The sequence below is a fragment of the Rhineura floridana genome, chromosome 22 (genome assembly GCF_030035675.1).
Source record: "Rhineura floridana isolate rRhiFlo1 chromosome 22, rRhiFlo1.hap2, whole genome shotgun sequence".
NCBI classification, from domain to species: domain Eukaryota; kingdom Metazoa; phylum Chordata; class Lepidosauria; order Squamata; family Rhineuridae; genus Rhineura; species Rhineura floridana.
Genome location: NC_084501.1, coordinates 3,080,208 through 3,098,444, shown reverse-complemented (window position 1 = coordinate 3,098,444; position 18,237 = coordinate 3,080,208). Strand labels below are relative to the sequence as shown.

General features: G+C 46.3%; 1 protein-coding gene across 3 annotated transcripts in view; it reads left to right on the top strand.

The window, feature by feature from the left end:
- The window catches only part of ITGA10 (integrin subunit alpha 10), a 92,134-nt gene extending 74,284 nt beyond the window's left edge, over positions 1-17,850 (top strand). For all 3 annotated transcript variants that reach the window (XM_061606891.1, XM_061606892.1, XM_061606893.1), the window contains 8 exons: positions 4,741-4,830; positions 5,408-5,492; positions 6,797-6,910; positions 7,872-7,970; positions 10,102-10,215; positions 13,820-13,918; positions 15,085-15,198; positions 16,215-17,850. In XM_061606891.1, the coding sequence (XP_061462875.1) occupies positions 4,741-4,830; positions 5,408-5,492; positions 6,797-6,910; positions 7,872-7,970; positions 10,102-10,215; positions 13,820-13,918; positions 15,085-15,198; positions 16,215-16,268 (769 nt within the window). In that variant the 3' untranslated portion in view covers positions 16,269-17,850. The remainder of the gene's footprint in view (positions 1-4,740; positions 4,831-5,407; positions 5,493-6,796; positions 6,911-7,871; positions 7,971-10,101; positions 10,216-13,819; positions 13,919-15,084; positions 15,199-16,214) is intronic.
- The last annotated feature ends 387 nt before the right edge of the window (positions 17,851-18,237 follow it).

Here is an 18,237-nt window from a genome sequence, read left to right as displayed (position 1 = left end):
CATGCTTTCAGTTTCTTTGTATTGTTTAAATTCATTTGGGAGAAGCATTCAAGTGAACTTCAAAGCTTGCTCACTGCACTTTGATGGTTTTAAAACTACATGGGGTTTCAAAGAGATTAAGAAGAGGTGGCTTTTGTGATACCCTTTTACTTTCTTTTTTTAATCAGGACACAAAAAACAGGCAACCCAACTCTTTCCCAACCAACCAAATGTTTTAAAAATGTTTTGCTGTTCCTCTAAATCTCTGAGGATCAGTGGGACTTAATCCAGAACAGAGGCTTTGCCATTCCAGCCAATGTGTGTAGGATTGAGGCTGCAATCTTAACCCCTTTCTCAAAAGTAAGCTGTATTGAATTCAAAGGCTCTTACCCCTAAGTAGACACATTTAGGCTTGAAGCCTGTGCTACTGTCTACCCCCAACTGTGCTGGGCATCTTCATGAGCCATTAGCTACTTCATTTACTGTGAAAAGACAACTCTAAAGCATATACATTGTGTCTGTGAAGAAGCAGGAAAACTTCAAAGTGAAATCAGTAGTAGTAAACATGACAAATCATGACAGATGCTCTTGGAGGTCGCTGATTCATAGGGTCGCCATAAGTCATGGTCGACTTGGAGGCACATAACAACAACAAAAACATGACAAAATAGGTAAAATTGCGCTCATAGGGGACTGCAAGACAAATAACATTGTGTTTGGCAGAATCCAAACTGCAGTGGAAATAAATCAGCTCTGCTTAAGCCAAATGCATGACAGAACGGACATTGCTAACTTCATACATCCCTACATCAAAGGCTCCAGACAAACCATGAGCTGTATTAAGTGGAACTATTGTAAACATTAATGGATTAATGGAAATTATCTTGGCTGAGTTTTTGCCCAGAGCCTAATTCTTCTCCTCCAAGATGTTTGGGTCCACTAAAAAATAAATAAAAATTAAAGGCCCTCTTTGCATGCTTAAGCTGCGTATTGGTAAATCTAAATGTGAGACTGTACAGGGGTGGGTTTTCATTTGGGGTAGAGCCCACACTCTCCCAGAACCCAAGTTACTTGTTCTTGTCCCTGGCAGCTCAGAGGTCTGCCTGCCTGCCTGCCATGCAGACATCTGGACTCAGGCAGAGAAAACAACAGCAACTGTGTTTGGGGACAGAAATCCCACACTGCTCCATCAGGGAGAGCCATTTCTCTGTTCAGTACCTCCCTGCCTCTTTCCCTTATACAGCTGATTTACATGCAGAGGTTGCATTAACATCCAAGGGCGTAACCCTCCTCTTAGTATTATGTCCACGTTAATTAATCTGCAATAAGAATGTAGGGACAAAAGCTGCTGTGATGTCAACAGACAGGTGGCAACACATTTACTCACATTCATTCATTCATTTATATCCTGCCCTTCCTCTCAAAGGAGCCCAGGGCATACAACACATCAATAATCATAGTTTTAAAAAACCACAAAGCGGCATTCTAAAACATTCTGTCAGGGTTGCCAGGAGCAGTATCTTCCAGCCTTCAAAAGCCAAAGTGAACAGGAATGTTTTTGAATTTCGCCTGAAAGTCATTAATAAAGGAGACAAATTTTTCTTTGAAAATAGAGCGGGTTATAAATGTTTTAAATAAATAAATGCACCTCACCAGGGAGAAGAGCATTCCACAAATGGGGAGCCACCACTGGAAAGGACCTGTCATGGGTCAATACCAGCCAGGCAGCCCCAAGTGACAGCACCACCGATAAGGCCTCACCTCCCAATCGTAGGGTCTGAGATGGTTGACCCTGAGAAGGCCCTTTTTAAGTACTTGGGTCCCAAGTCATTTAGGGCTTTATGTATTAGTTTTAACACCTTTAATTTGGCCTAGTAGCTCACTAGCAGCCAGTGCAGTACTTCCAGGACTGGTGACACGTGATCCCATCGGGCTGCCCCACTTAGCAGCTGCATTCTGCAGTAGTTGTAACCTCTGGATTGTTTTCAAGGGTAGCCCCACATACAGTGCATTACAGTAGTCCAGATGGGAGGTCACCAGAGAATGGACAACTGAGGCCAGGCACGGACAGACCATAGCTGGTGAATCAACCTAAGCTGGGCATAACCAGAGAAGCCACGTGAGACTCCAGTGACAAGTTGGAATCCAGGAGTACTCCTAGAGTATGAACCGGTTCCTTCAGGGAGAGCACAACCCCTCCCAGTAGAAATCACCCACCCACAGGACGTCCGTCTTATCAGGGTTCAGCCTCAGTTTGTTGGCTGTCATCCAGCCCATCACTGCCTCCAGACACCTGTCTATCACCTTCACAGCCTCTCCTCATTCCGATGGAATGGAGAGAGCGAGCTGTGTGTCATCTGCATACTGATGGCCCCGTGCTCCAAATACCTGATTGGCAGCTCCCAACAGTTTCATGTATACTGTAGATGATGAATAGCATAGGGGACAGAATGGACCCGTGTGGGACCCCACAGCCCAAAAGCCATGGAGCCAAGCAGTAACCTCTTCGTCCTACTTTCTGGTAGCGGCCCTGCAGGCTGGAGCACAACCACTGCAACACAGTACCTCCAACTCCCACCTTCCTGCATCATTCCAGGAGGACGCCATGGACAATGGTGTCCAAAGCCAAGGATAACCAGCAGGGTCACCCCCCCCCCATCTCTCTCCTAATAAAAGTCATCAGTCAAGGCCACCAAGGCTGTTTCAGTGCCGGAAACCAGACTGGAATGGATCTAGACCAGTGGTTCCCAACCTGGGGGCTGGAACCCCCAGGGAGGCCGGGAAGTAATCCAGAGGGGGCCGTGAACAGTAAAGAAATGAATTATTAATTTTTTTAAAAAGTCTTCACTCCTTCTACACTGTCTGCTTTCTGCTGCCGCTGCAGACGACACCTCCCCCTTGCTCCAAACGAGAGGGGAGGCCTTTTGCTGAAGCGCCAGAGCGTCTTTCAGGCGCACTAAGGGCAGGCATCTGCCTATAAAATACATGGCAGATGCCAAAGGTGACTGAGGGTGGAGCTACCAGGAAGAAGAGGGAATTACTAGCACTGATTCCCGTCTCCTTGCACTGCTGCTACTGACAGTGCCCTTACTTAGAATGAGAGGAGAGGGCTTCTTGTGAAGCAAAAAGAAGCAAGCCTGCAAAGAAAGGCTGCTTTCCCCCTTCCTTCCTGGCAGCCAGTCTGCCTCCCTGGGGGAAGGGGGTCACAAAAAAATTTCAGGTTATAAAGGGGGTCCTGTGCTCATAAAGGTTGGGAACCACTGATCTAGACAATCTGCTTTCTCCAGGCATTCCTGCAGCTGGCTGGCCACCACCCTCTCGATCACCTTGACCAGGAAGGGACTACTGGAGACTGGATGGCAGTTTTTTTTAAAAAAAACCCTCTGGATCCAGGGAGGACCTTTTCAAGAGGGGCAGTGTCACCACCTCTTTCAAGGCGGTGGGCATAACTCCCTCCTGTAATGAGGCACTGACCACTCCCTGGATTTACTTTTGCCGCTCCCACTGCTCTCTCTGTCTGGTAAAAAAAATAAGGTTGTAAGATCCTTGAGGGCAGAGATCTCTTTTTCTGTTGTTGCTTGTGCTACGAAGCACATTGTACATGCATTGTAGTGGTGAGTGGGCTTGCATGTTCCAATGAACCTTGGGAGCGATGCCGTCGCAAGTCATGTTCTCCCAGCAGGGTCACCCATGGCAGTAAGGTCAAGGGAGAGGAACCAGACAAAGAACGATCCAAGAATGTCCTCAACGGCAGAACAGGCGGAGGATAACAATGTGTATGTTACAACAGCTGTGAAGTCGGATGAAGGCTGCAGCAGATAAGGGACTTCCAATCGTCATGGTACCCATGCCATTGGATCAAAGCCTTTTTCTGTCAAGATGGTGTGTTGATCGTGGTGCACCGATCTCCCCACATAAAACAAATTCACGCACAGGCGTCTTCCATAACAAAAGTCCCATGGCAAATGGCGACGGGGGCAGGACTGTGAAATCCAGAAGCCCCTAGTCATGGTCTGGGACATCAGCGGTGGATACAGATTCAGACGGATCCATTGTTAAAGACTATATTTTGGAAGACAATCTTACTCGGTCACAAGTGATTGCCAAGAAGGACATGCATGGTGTTCTGTAAACAATAATCTGTCATTTTTATACCCATTTATCTGGGAGCAAGCCCCAGTGAACTTACTACAGCAGGGGGAAGGGAAGGAGGCCACCCTCAGAAGACTAGCTCCCCCTCAGGCTTCACCCACCACCACCACCACTATCGTCCCCAGCAGGGCTGCCCTATTGGCTCAACCAAAGCTTTGAGCTCCTTGAATAGTTTCCGTTCCAGCTGGCCATTATAAGAACTCTGTCACTAAGGGTAGTGCCTGTGTTTGTTTTCTTCCTCCCTCCCAAACCCTTTTCCTTTTGTGTCATGCCTTTTAGATTGTAAGGCTGAGGGTGGGGAAAGACTTAGTGATTGTTGGGAACTGCTCTGGGAGCCATTTTTGCCCAAAAAGCAGGATAAAATACTGTGAAATAAATGTATATATACTTCTGAGTAGACATGTATAGGATTGTGCTATTATATGATTGTCAGCATATTAATCAACGAATGGCCTGAAGTGCAGTTAACTCTGTGTTGGATTGGGGCCATAAACGTACTTTTTACAATGAAATGTCCCCACCCATAATAAGATGCAAAACATTAAAAAAAGAACTTATTGTGGAAAGGTCCACATGATGAAAGCACCGTTTCTTTCATCTGTCCCGCAGCGACAGCCATGAACTGAACGAGACGCTGGCTGACAACGCTGTGCAACCCGTTGCCCACGTCCGTTATGAGCCTGACCTTTTCCTGACCAGGTGAGGCCCTCTGCTTGGAGTGAGCTGCTTGCAGGGAGGGGAGCAGGGGATGGGCCTCCACTTTGTGGAGTTCCTGGGGCGGCGGGGGGCAGGAGCGGAACTCCGTTGAACCAAGGCTGAAGAACCAGAGCCAGCAAAGCAGGGAGAGGATGCGCAAGATGGCGGGTGCACCAGATATGCACAATCTTCACTTTACTAATGCGATCCAATTGGTAACAGAATGGATACAGAGCTTGGAAAGAAATGACATTACAATGGCTCCCTGCAGCCCGCTGGCAGGGGTGATCTGGCCTGCCTCTGAGGGTGGTGGTGCACGTGTTGTTAAAGGGTGTCAGTTTACTTTATTGCTATATCTCCACCATGGGGGTTAAGCATGGTAAGGTGGGACAGAAAGGGAAGGCACGTAGATTTTCTTCTTCAGGCAACAAAAGGTCTTGGGCCGCCTCTGTAGAGTAAGGGACGGATCTGGTTCATTTGCAAGGGTTGCCATGGAGAAATCAGAAACTGTGGCCTACACAATCTAAATGGCGCACTAGAACTGACCTGCCTTGTTTTGCTGTGGTTTTCTCTCCCTCAGTGAGTCCACCCTGAACCGCTACGAAGTGCATCCTGTTGGTACGTTTCCAGATGGTATGAGCCCTGAGTTCAGGACTACTGTCAAGGTAAATAGGGAACCATGGGGGGAGGGGAGGGGAAGGCAGGGGGGTTTCACAAGACGGGCTGCCATCTTTCTTTTTAGCCGGGCTGCTCTGCCTTTTAACAGCTGCAGAACATCACCCTACAACAGGCGGGGCGAAATGGTGGCCCTCCAGATGTTGCTGAACTACAACTCCCATCAGCAGCATCTGGAGGGCTACAGGTTCCCCACACCTGCCCTACAACATTAGCTGCACTAGGAAGGCAGCAGCAAACCTGCGTCTGGGCTGAACCACTTCAGATTGCAATTGCAGGCTCCTCCATGCAAAATCTAAAAATATCTCTGCGCATAGAAGGCCATGTCCATATCAGGGTGAAAGGAGTCCTAGTGCAGAAACTCAGTTCAGACTGCAGAGCTCACATGCCTGAGTGCTCGTCTTCCACCCTTGGAATACAAACGCTTTAAAACCAGGGCTGGGGCACCTGTGTGGCCCTCCAGCTGTTTGGGCTCCCACTCCTCTCAGCCCCAGCCAGCATGGCTAACGGCCAGGGATGATGTGAGCCTAACAACATCTGGAGGGCCCCAGGCTCAGCACTCCTTCTGTCAAGACATCATCTTCTCAGTGCAGGGATTTTATTTATCCATTTAGTTTTAGGAGGGAGGGGAACTCCATCATGTCAGGAGTTGGATAAAATGGAAATAGGCTTATCATATCAGTGAGGGATTAAGTCTAATAATGGTTGCAACTGTTAGAATTTGTATAAGAACATGGTACTGGATGACCTTATAGGCCCCTTCCAACCCTACAATTCTATGACCTCCCTCTCCTCCCACCCTGTGAGTGATAGAACAGAAATTATGAGACAGCTGTCAACAGTGGTGTGGTATGGAACCTAACCCATTGCTTATCCCCATTGCTCCTCCCTGGTCGGCGTGAGGGGGCATGGCTCAAGAACTGGCAGTTTCTCCACCAAGAAATCTACTCCCACCTTTTATATGTGAAATGTGGTAGGGAGGGTGCTGCCAGGCCTTTTTTCTTATCACCATAATTCTTCTCTACCCTCTTTTGGATTTCTGGTTTCACAGCTACGTAACAGGCAGAGACTGCTTGACAGATAATTTCACTATCTGTCTGCAATGCAAAGACACTGTTTACTTTTATGGGCTTGAAGATTTAGTTTATGGCTCTTGCACAATCAGATTTTCAACATTCAACTTAGAGAAATCCAAAATGCTCGTTTCTAAAAATGGCGTCCCTACAGTTTTTTTTAATTTTAGCTTTCTCCAGGTGTCTGCCCCATTTATTGAACACTATCCTCGTTCTTGCAGGTGCAAAACCTTGGCTGCTATGTAGTGGGGAATCTCTCCCTCATCATGGATCTGCCTGCCACAGCCTATCAGAACAGTGAATTCCTCTCGGTCACACGCATCCTTGCAGATAATGTAAGTGGCTGGGCAGGCGTTACGAGGCCTCACTTCTTGCTGTCGTTTCCACAAACGGTGCAGCCCATCTTGGTTCCTGAGGAAGACATTCCAAATGACACTCCCCCTCCCATGGAGCACAACCTGGCAGAAAGTTCTTCTGCACAAGCCCTACAAATGCACAGCATATTGCACATGGGCAGATTTGGCCTGCGGGTCGATGGTCGCTGATTCCTCTTCTGCTCTGTTTCAGAACTCCAGTCTAGGTTACAGTTAGTGTCTATGGGCTTGCAGGCAAAAGATGCTGTTGTGCGCATGCCATGCTTGGGGGCTTCCCATTGGGGCATCTGGATGGCCACTGTGAGAACAGGAATCTGGACTAGGCGGGCCATTAGCCTGATCCAGCAGCCAGGCTCCTGTGGCTCAGGGCTTATGAGGTCCTCTGATGCAAATCCTGAGATCTGATCATTCTAAAAGTTCAACTTTATCTCAATTTGCAAATACCTCTGACAGCTTCCTTTAGCAGTTTGGGTTCAGCAGTTTCCTCTTAATTAGGAGGCTGCTGAGTATAGTTTATTATTTATTTATTTACTTATTGCATTTGTATACCGCCCCATAGCCGAAGCTCTCCGGGCGGTTAACAACAATTAAAACATTAAAAACAAATATACAAATTTAAAACACAATAAAACCAATTTAAAAACACGTGCTAAAATGCCTGGGAGAAGAGGAAAGTCTTAACCTGGTGCCAAAAAGATAACAGTGTTGGTGCCAGGCGCACCTCATCAAGGAGATCATTCCATAATTTGGGGGCCACCACTGAGTTTAGGTGATATTATTGCCAAAGGAGAATATGGAGGCCAAATATAAATGTGGGGAAGGAATTTCTACCTGCTGCTGTTGAGGGTGTAAGTTTTTGGAGGCCTGCATGTCTGCTGTGGATGCCCTGGCTCATATGTTGGTACCTTCTTCCATTTCCAAGGTGACCTGCACCTTGCAGAATCTGACAGAGACAGCCCAAAGAGCAACTGGTGGTGTGATCCCTGTTCATCCGCAAGAACTTGAGCACATAGAGCAACTGGTGAGTGCCAAAGAGCAGGGCAGCCTCCTCTTGTTCCCTCTCTGGCTTCAAGGCTGGCCACCTCTAGCACAACCCCATTTTTCTTTTCCACTGTGAGCATTTTAGTAAAATTGAAAGTATTCTTTTTAATTGATAACAATAAAAGCCCCATCAGAAAAGATTAAAAGTGACAGTGTGCCATCTGGTGACAGCTGTTCTATTTTATGTTGCAAATGATCAGTGAGATCATCAGGAGGAGCATTCATAGTCTATTTTTATTATTCCATTTATATCCCACCTTTCCTCCAAGGTGCTGAAGGTGGTGGTACCAAGCATGGTTCTCACCTTCTCAGTTTTATCCTCACAAGAACCCTGCGTGGTGGGTTAGGCTGAGAGACAGCAACTGGCCCAAGATGAGCTTCATGGCCGAGTGGAGATCCGAACCTGGGTCCTAGTCTGATACTCTTAATTGCTGCACCACACTGGCTCTGTCAGGGACCCAACTGGCCTCAACTACAAGTTGGGCCTTTAGGGTCGTTGCTTCCGTTGTGGAACATTCATCCAACAGAGATTGATCATCCTCACTTTTGACTTACAGACATCTGTTGAAGACATTTTTTACGCTGACAGGAACTGTGCAGTTGTCTACAATGTTCTTAAGCAGTCAGTTATCTTAATAATTGTTTGATACAGGAATATCCCGCATTAACATACGCAATGGGTCCAGAGCGAGTACGTAAACCGAAAATGTACTTAAAGTGAAGCACAACCTTTTTTCACTTATCGATGCATATACTGCACTGCAGTCGTCATATACGGGTATAACTCATGTAAATAACGCATTTATAACTAAAATAAACACGGTAGGCCTTATTTTAAGAAAACGTTTGTAGTTGGAAACTGATCGGGCGGTGGCGTCATGCCGTTAAGTGTCCGTCCTTGCGAAGCGAGCGTACGTAAACAGGGGAATGGTGCTACTGTGAATATGTCTGTACTCGCGAGTGTCCGTAAAGTGAAGGTCCATATAGTGGGGTTTGCTTTTAATCTGATATCTTGCCTGATATCTTGGGAGAGGGCAGAATATATATACTTTTATAAATAAATAAACCTGCAATTGCATTTACCCTAATGTTTTTAATGCACATTCTGCTATATTCTGCCCACACTGTAGACACACTGAAGTCTCTTCTCCTGTCTCCCAACCCCACCTTGTGTTTTCTTAATACTTTTCCCTCTTCAGCTACTGTTCCACCCTGACTCCCCAAGTTTTCTTTTTAATATTATGGAACAGCCGTGCGAATTCCCCACATGTGGATGACCCATTGCGCAGCTATTCAATAACTTTTCTAATGGGTTATGACCTATATAGATTGTGCTCTAGGGAGGGATAGTTAATACCCTGGAAGACAGAAACAAAATTCAAAGGGATCTTGATAGGCTGGAGCGTTGGGCTGAAAACAACAGAATGAGCATTATGACGATGGAACCAATGACTTAGGGAGGGGGTGGGCTCTCCAACACTGGAGGCATTCAAGAGGCAGCTGAAGAGCCTTTTTTGGGATGCTTTAAACTTGGATTCCTGCATGGAGCAGGGGGTTGGACTTGATAGCCTTATAGGCCCCCTCCCCAACTCTATGATTCTATGAATTTCCTGCTTTCTCTACTCCAGGGATCAACTCTACCACTTCAACCTTTCCCTTTCCAAATAGCATTTCCTTTACAGCAGCCTTTTTTTTTGCTTAGATTGGGGCCCTCAATCACAATCAGGATTGGGGATTATTTAACCCTTAAATACCCACACATACATAACTGAGTTCCCAATGAAAACCATCCCATCACAACATTTGGGGCTGGAGAAAGGGGACTGCCCCCGACTGCAGAATGTTATTTGGATTCCAGAAGGCTGGAAACAGAGTTGCTCTTGCATTTGCAGCTTAGAGCAGGAGGGCAATGACTGAGTGCTACTCCATTCATTCACAGCTGGAAGCAGCCCAGGTCTGAGGCAGAAAAAGCACTGGGAAATAGGTACATGTGAACAGGATGGGAAAGAAACAGAAAATGCCTAAAACTCTGAGCACACCTTGCAATGGTCTTGGGCAGAATTAGAAGCCGCTCTTACGGGCAAAGGGCCGACATCTCTCTTTCCTGACAGAACTGCACCAATACCGGATGCCACGTTGTGAAGTGTGAGCTGCTGCGCATAGAGAGGAATGCGGAAGTCTCCGTCTCCTTGCTGAGAGCGGTTCACAACGAGTTTTTCAGGAGGGTGAGTGCAGATTCTGTTCCCATCTCTTCTGCATGCATTGTTTATTTATTGGTTCTGTTTCTGACCCTCCCGCCATCAGTCCACTGTCCTGTGTCAAAGAGATGCTGCGTTCTCTTGTTTTCGCTTTTCTTCTGTTCATCACTGCCGTTGAGAAATTTACTCCTCAAAATGAGTCTTCGTCACTGGAAAGGGGAGCTATTTGAGAGGGAGAACAGGGCCGTGTTTCCCCAGAGATTGAAATGGCCAAGGGAGGGCGGGGGGTTGAGATCCTTTGCCTGGAGCTGCCCTTGGGGATTGAACCTGGGACCTTCTGCATGCAAAGCAGATGCCCTCCCCCTTTACCTGTGGTTGCCACAGCAAGAGGTGGAAAATGTTTCACAATCATGAGCCCCTCTCTGAAACCCCAGAGAGCTGCTGCCAGCTAGTGTAATGCTGAACTAGATGGATCAATGGTCTGACTCTGTATAGAAAGAGCTTCTTATATGCATTAGACTGAACTTAAAATTTATATTCTTCTTTATGTAACTTTGCACAATTCTGTTTTCTTGAATGCCGTCATACTTTTCATGCATCTGATTGCTCTGGTCCTTCCATTCATCTACTTATTAGTACATTCACATGACTGAACAGAAGGCAACTTTTTGTAGAACATAAAATTCTGGGTGCTTCCAGACTAGAACTTTATATCGCAAACAAGTTGTTCAGATCCACGTTTTGTGTGTCTCCCTACCTCAGAATAATAATTGTGTTGGGTGACAGCTTAAAACATGAGCTTTCTGGCCACAACAGTATGAACTTGAGGGGACCCCATGTACCCCTGCAAAAAAGCCCAGGGTGCAAGGTGAGCCGGAAATTCAACATAGTGATTCTGACAGTGATATTGATATTGTAATACATCGGCAGATATATTGATATGTTGTGCAGTGGCCTCTAAGAGCAGGAAACTGACACGTGAGTTGACAGCTCAGGGTGAACCTGATGAATATATAAACTCAGAAGAATGCTTTTTACAGATTGGGCAGCAGCCCTAGAGGTATTAGAGCCTAACATTTCAGTGGTTTCCTCAGAGCTGAATGATACAGCAAAGACAGTTAACAAAGGTTTACTTTTAAATCTGGAACCCCAGCCTACAATTGCTGAACTCAAGATGGCGACCACAGAATTAGAGAACAAACTGGCACAGCAGGAAGGCAGAAGTCCCAGGAAGAACGTTTAGCTGGAGAAGAATCTCAGAGCAGGAGAAAGATGCAGCTATAGTTGAATTTTTGGCTAGCTGGATTAATAGCTTGCAGGGAAGGATCATTGCCTCAGTAGATGACTTTGAAAGGGTGCATAGCAGTGTTTTGGGGCAGGGGAAGTGAGGCAGCAGCTGGGGGAGTTCCCCAGACACATTGCAGTCCATTTCCAATGCTTCAGTGTTGAAAAATAAAATGTTCAAAGCTCAGCACAACATTAATCACTTATAATGACAAGCTGGTGCAGATGTTCCAGGACCTTAGCACTGAGATGTTTAGAAGGCGCAAACAGTTCAGGCTGATTGCAGCAGCATTCCCTATAGGTGGGTTCCCCTTCAAAATCACGGTCAAGCACAAAGGGCAACTTCTATCTGCATGACAGCAACAGCTCTCATGATCTCGGAGAGAATTCCTAAATACTCCAGTTGCTGAACAGCAAATAATGAAGGTGATAAAGAGGTTAAAAAATGGAAAATCATCTGGAGTGGACAGGAGCTGGGGGAACGGCTTTTACAAGCCATTTAGAGAGCAGCTGATCCTGCGTCTGTTCAGCTACTTCTGGAGGGTGTTGCTGTACCAGAAACATAGATGGAAACATAGACAATTGTACTGCTAAAGCAGAAAAAGGATCCTGTTCAGTTAGGGTCAATATATTTAATAAGCTAGGATGCAAAACTATTCACCTCTGTTGTAGTGCAGTGCTTAAACATCTTTACTGGCATTACAATGGCCCCTGACCAGACAGGTTTTATGCTGAGATGCTAGATAACTGAATCCATCCAGCGAATCCTGAGCATAATATATCATGCCGCTGGAAGCAATTCTCCAGTAAAGTTATTGTCGTTGGATGCCTTCAAGGCATTTAACAGGATGTGATGGTTCTCCCTTGCCCAGTTGCTGCACAAGTTGGGCTGTGGAAAATTTCAACAGCTAATAGGACAAGATCATTTGCGAGGATCCAAGGTAATGGTTTTGATACATCTCCAGTCAGGTTGCACAAGAGCACTAAGAAGAAGTGCCCTTTGTTGACCCTGTTTTCTGCCCTTATTATTGAGATATTGGCTCTTAAAATATGGTCACCTGGGAGCATTGAGGGGTGGTGTCTGTATAAATGGAATGGTGCACACTGTCAGTCTCTTTGCAGATGGCATCCTTTAAATATAAGCCTGCAGCAATGAGAGTAATGAATGATCACTTTACTTTTGAAAACATCTGAGAAAGATGTACCCTACTGATGCTGTGTTTTCCTGTCTTGTTCTGGAAACAAGAACAACAGGAATCCTGTGCCAGGGAGCACACGTACTGCTGGCTCCTGAGCCATCGAGGGCCTGAGAGAACTGGGGGGGCGGGGTCAGCCCTTTCTCCACTCTCCCTGGAGCTCTGTGGGGCCTGACAGAAAGAGAGCGTGCACAGGCCAGACAGCTTGTGCCATCAGCTCCCAGTTGGCCTGAGACAACTCTGTCAGTCCATCTTTTATATAATTTATATTACTTGTTTGTTTTAGTACTTTAACATGGTAAACCACCTTGGCAGGAAGGCAGGATATAAATCCAGTAAGTAAATAAAACTTCAATAAAAATTATAAATAAATAGGTAGATAGATGCGCTGGGATTACAGGCTCCAGAGTAATCCTCTATAGTTACTGTGTTTTGCAGATGTTGAGAGAATAGTTCCTCCAAACAGATTGCTGAAGTTTGGACATGCCTATAGTATACAGCAAAATCTGTGGAAAGAGGCATCTAGATGCGCCATTTGGTCTGGGAAGCGGGGGGGGGGGGGGACTGGAAACAAAATGGCTGCATTATGCTCAGGGAGCAGCTACCCACCAAAAAAGAAATGTTTTGCACTAACCAACTTCCCAAATAGTGGTTAACGACATAAGGGTTTTTTTAAAAAAAGCAATCGGATTTTTTGTGGTAAGGGAAAATCTTGATTGAATGTGGGGGGGGGGGAAGAACAGGCAATTAAGAGTGTTGGACTAGGACCTGGGACACCAGGGTTCAAATCCTCACTCAGCCGCATGAAGCTCACTGGGTGACCTTGGGCCAGTCAGAGTCTCTCAGGCCTGGCGTCCCTCACAGAGTGGTTGTGAGGATAAAATGGAGGAGGGGGAGAACTATGTACCCCACCTTGAGCGCCTTGGAGGAAAAGGTGAGATATAAATGCAATAATGAAAGAAATCAAAATAAACGTACTTGCCAGCTCAGTTGGTAACAGACCGTTAGCAACTTGTCCATCCTTGCAAGGCTGTTCTGCTGTGCAACATTCTAGGGAGGGAAGGAAGGATGCCTGGGGAGGTTTTTTGCTTTTTTTTAAAAAAAGATATCTTCTGTCTTTTTATTTCCTCTCCTCTCCCAATGGGACAAAGGCTAAATTTAAGATTGTGAAGGTGGTGAGCAGGTTCATGCTGACCACTCAAGAAGAGGACAGCATCCTTCTCCTGCCAAAGGCGGCGCATCAGCGGGAGGTAAGAGGGGCTGGAGCGACAGTGGCCTTTTCAAGGCCTGGGCTATGGAGCTGCACCTCCTTCTGTATTAGCAGCCAGTGCTTGTTGGGGTAAAAAATGAGGTGCTCAGACTCGTACCTTGACAAAAGTCCTGTGGATGTCATGGGCTGCAAAAAAAAGTGGCGGTGGTACTCAATACTGGTTAGTATGGGGTGGGGGAAGGCCCAGCCACATCAAAAGGAAGTCCTGCTTCTAGAAAACCTCTGCTCTGTAACCTGCTTCAAGTAGGCAAAGCCCCACAAATTTTCAAACTCCCTCTTAATTTTGCATTTTCTGCTATTTGAATAGTTTATTCTTGGGGTGTTCTTTGGAGGAGGGAGGCTAGCAACAGAGAAGGGCCAGGAGATACAACAGAGCAGTGAAGTCTGGCTTCTCAGCACAGAAAATCTCACAGGCGAAGTATGCATCGGCCTTCCCCAACCCAATGCCCTCCTGGTGTTTTGGACTACAACTCCCATCAGCCCCAGCAAGCACAGCTGCTGGGAGTTGTAGTCCAAAATACCTGGAGGCATCCCTTTTGGGAAGGCTGCTATACACTGTATTTTCCATGAGTGGTCCTTAAGCATGTCTTTCTTTTACTTATAGCAGAGAGCTGGGTGGGTGGAGATTTGGATCAGGACTGCTGGCGGGGGGGGGCTCTTCCCACCAGGGTCCCAATCCAGACCATCATCTCTCTCCCCCACCCCACTCCAAACTATTTAGTAAAGAAAACAAGGGCATCTAAGGGTCAGTCACACCATTCACATCTTATCTAGTTCATCTGCTATTGCCGCATGCAAAATTTATGTCATTCAGATTTCAAAATCCGGTTTGTATTCGTTTGTTCTCTTACGTAAGGATTGCCCAGATGCAACTATGAGCCACACACTTTCAAATATACATTCATAAGGGCTGAAACCATTGGAGTTTTTTTGTTTGTTTTTAAGGTGCTGAATGAGTTGGACTTAGACTTAGGAAAACTCAGGTATAAAACCCTGCTTATGTGAACATCACTCTACCTGTCCAGAAGTGACACCTTTTCAGTCCGACAGAACTAACATGGATGAAGCACTTTGTTCTCTGAATGCTCATCATACCTTCAAAACTAGCAATAGGATTCAGTGGTTTTCTCCCCTCTGTTGTTGCAGATTGTCTTGGAGATTATCCAGTCCAAACTGGTCCCTCTTTCCCTCTGGATCTTGATTGGCAGCATCCTTGGGGGACTCCTGCTGTTGGCTCTGATTATCATCTTTTTATGGAGGGTAAGAGCCATGCTGAGAGCCAGTGTGGCATAGTGGTTAAGGTGTTGGATTACGACCTGGGAGACCAGGGTTCGAATCCACACACAGCCATGGAGCTCACTGGGTGACCTTGGGCTAGTCACTGCCTCTTAGCCTCATGAAAACCCTACTCATAGGGTCGCCATAAGTCAGAATCGACTTGAAGGCAGTACATTTACATTTTAAGAGCCATGCTATCTGCCTTACATTAAACTTGCACAGGTTGGAAGAGGTCACATTATCACTTCTGACTTCTAGCTAGTAAGCTCTAAATTGCTTAGAGTGCCACTCTACATGGACAGAAAAATCACATGGTACAAAATTCCTGGAACTGCAGACACAGGCAGGGGGAATTGTGCATGCTCCCTTACCATCAGTTTTCACCATCTTGGTTCTCTCCAAGACAAAAATATCTGGAGGTCACCAAGTTGACAGAGGCTACCCCACATAAAAGAGAACCTATAATGCCAGGAAGAGGTTTCTAATTTAGCTTTCTGCTTGATCACTAGAGGTCCATGAGGTGATTCTAACACAAGGGAACATGCAAATATGCAATTCCCCACCCATAGCCTGAAGTGGTACAGTCCTAGTAGCACAGTTCTCCATCACCTGATTTTTCCCTTGCGTGGACAGATCAGCACAAAGACCACATTCATCGGAGGGTGCTTGCAGGCCGTCACTGTTTTCAGGTGGGATTTAACCACTTACTGGCAAATTCAGGTTGCACAATTATAGCTGCATAACAAATCCACTTCCCCAGAAGACTTCCCCGCTTTCCTTTTTGTGATAAGGAAGGTGATGGGAAAATGTCACTTACCTCCCCATGAAAAAATCAGGATGAAGTCTCGACAAACAAGTTGTCTGGAAGAGCCCCAAGTGAACCCTGAACTCAAAAAACATCTGAAGATCAGGTTCTCTGCAGCTGTAGGACAAAAATTTCTCTCTCATATATTAATCTGTATAATCTCTTTTGCTCTCTTCCTTCACCACCACGGCAGCTTGGATTTTTTACACACAAAAAGCCTGGAGAAGAAGAGAAAGAGCAGCAATGAAAGACGGGCCTCTTCGGGTGGGAGAAATGAGCTCTGGGAGAAAATCCAGGCCCTCGTAGCCGTCTGCTTCTGACTCCTTCTAAAAATCAAGGGAAGATCCAGCAGTTCTCACATCATTCTTTTGCTTTGAGGAAGCTGGAAAATGGAGCCACTATTAAACACACACACACTTTTTCTCTCTCCGAGTACCAGAGCTGGTCTTCTGACTGTACAGGGCGAACATCCGATTTTGCCTGCAACATTTTGGGGATGGGAAAAAAGGAGAGGGGGCAGACAAGCTCGATTGCAACCCTTCAAGAAAACAGACAAGGATATGGATTTCACAAAGGGTGCCTTCCCCAGCTAAGAATGTCTAAGTGACCATCCTTTCGCACATACGGAGCATCTCTTTTCCAGATACCTTCTACATGGTTTCAGTCAGTCCTGACGAATGCAACAGCTTGTCTCCACACAGGGTAGCGCCTCTCTCCAGCCTACACCCCACTGTACGGAAAACTTTGTTGCATGGAACCAAAATTAATTTCACATAGCTCCTGCACTGCACACTGCCATTTGGGCAGCGGGGGAGGGCGCTGCAGTCACTCTAATCCTACAGCTCCGTGAGATGAGCCTCATCTGTCTGCCCTTGGTCCCTGATCAACGCAGCCTCAATCACATGGAATTACAAAAGCGTAAGGCCCTTTGCCTTGGCTGCTGTGTCCACCACCAGGAAACCAGACAGTGTCAGGGGGATGGCTAATGCCTCTTGCCTGCCTGCCAGGATGGAGGATAGCAAGGGGTGTGCAGATACGTGGAGAAACTAGCCTACTGTACAAAGGCAAAATTTGCATTTGTTGCTCTGATTCTGGCCCTGCCCACCACTAGACGCAGGCCCCAGAAGGCTGCCCTGAAGGAAATGGGACTCTTGGGCTGAAAACGTGTCCCTACCCCCTCCTTGACTGTTTGCAGCTAGAGGGTTATAAGCGTCCTTTTTTCTATCCCACAAATTGCCACACTGCATTCTCCAGGCCGCAAATGGGAGGGTGAGATGGAAGGCTGGGTATAAATGTAATAAATAAATAAATAATAAATGTCACGGAAAGCTATCGACCTCCTGAGCAACAATTGCAATGAAAGGTGGTAGCAGTCAGACAAATGATGTCGAAGTGCGTGTTTCAACAGAATCATAGAATAGTAGAGTTGGAGGGGGCCTATAAGGCCATCAAGTCCAGCCCCCTGCTCAAGGCAGGAATCCAAATCAAAGTATAAAATCATTTTGCTCCCTCCAGCTCTTCTTTTCAGACTTGTTTCCACATGAAGAATGTAAGAATTTGCTTGGCAAACCCCAGCAAACGTTTGTCTCACCAGATGCCCAAAGTGAAGGTCACAAAGAGAGCATGAAGGCAACTGGTCACCTTCTTAGGCCAAAAGATCTGATCTTCAGGATACACTGCCCCTGCAAAGGGAAGCATCATAACAAACAGCACTGGATATATTTTGTTCTCCATGTGATTAGGGAAAGGGACAGCCTTGTATATAAATATGTAAGTTGTCGCTTAACAGAATGGAGAAAAGGTCCACTGGGTGGGAGAAGGGGGGGGAAGAGAGCACAAAGGGAGAGGCCAGGGCATTAAGGGATACATGAAAACTATTCCCTTTACAGAACAATCAAGCATCTCAAAATAGGCAACTAGCGGAATCTGACGGAGCCCAAGGGCAACTGCTGCTGAACTCTGCCACCAGCATTAAGCTACATGAGTTAGCATGCCTTTTTTATATGCACAGATTCATTCTGCTCTGTCAGTCAGGGAGAGGGACATAGAAGGTACTGCATTCCTCTTTGCTACTCCCGTGAAGATTTCAGCCTTTATTTTTATTTTTTTTAAGAAAAGGTTTCCAGCTCTTATTAAGGAGCAAATACCAACAGCATCGCTGCCAGTGGCTAATGTTGCTGAAATCTCAAGAAGCAGGATCAGGGGCATGGGAAGGG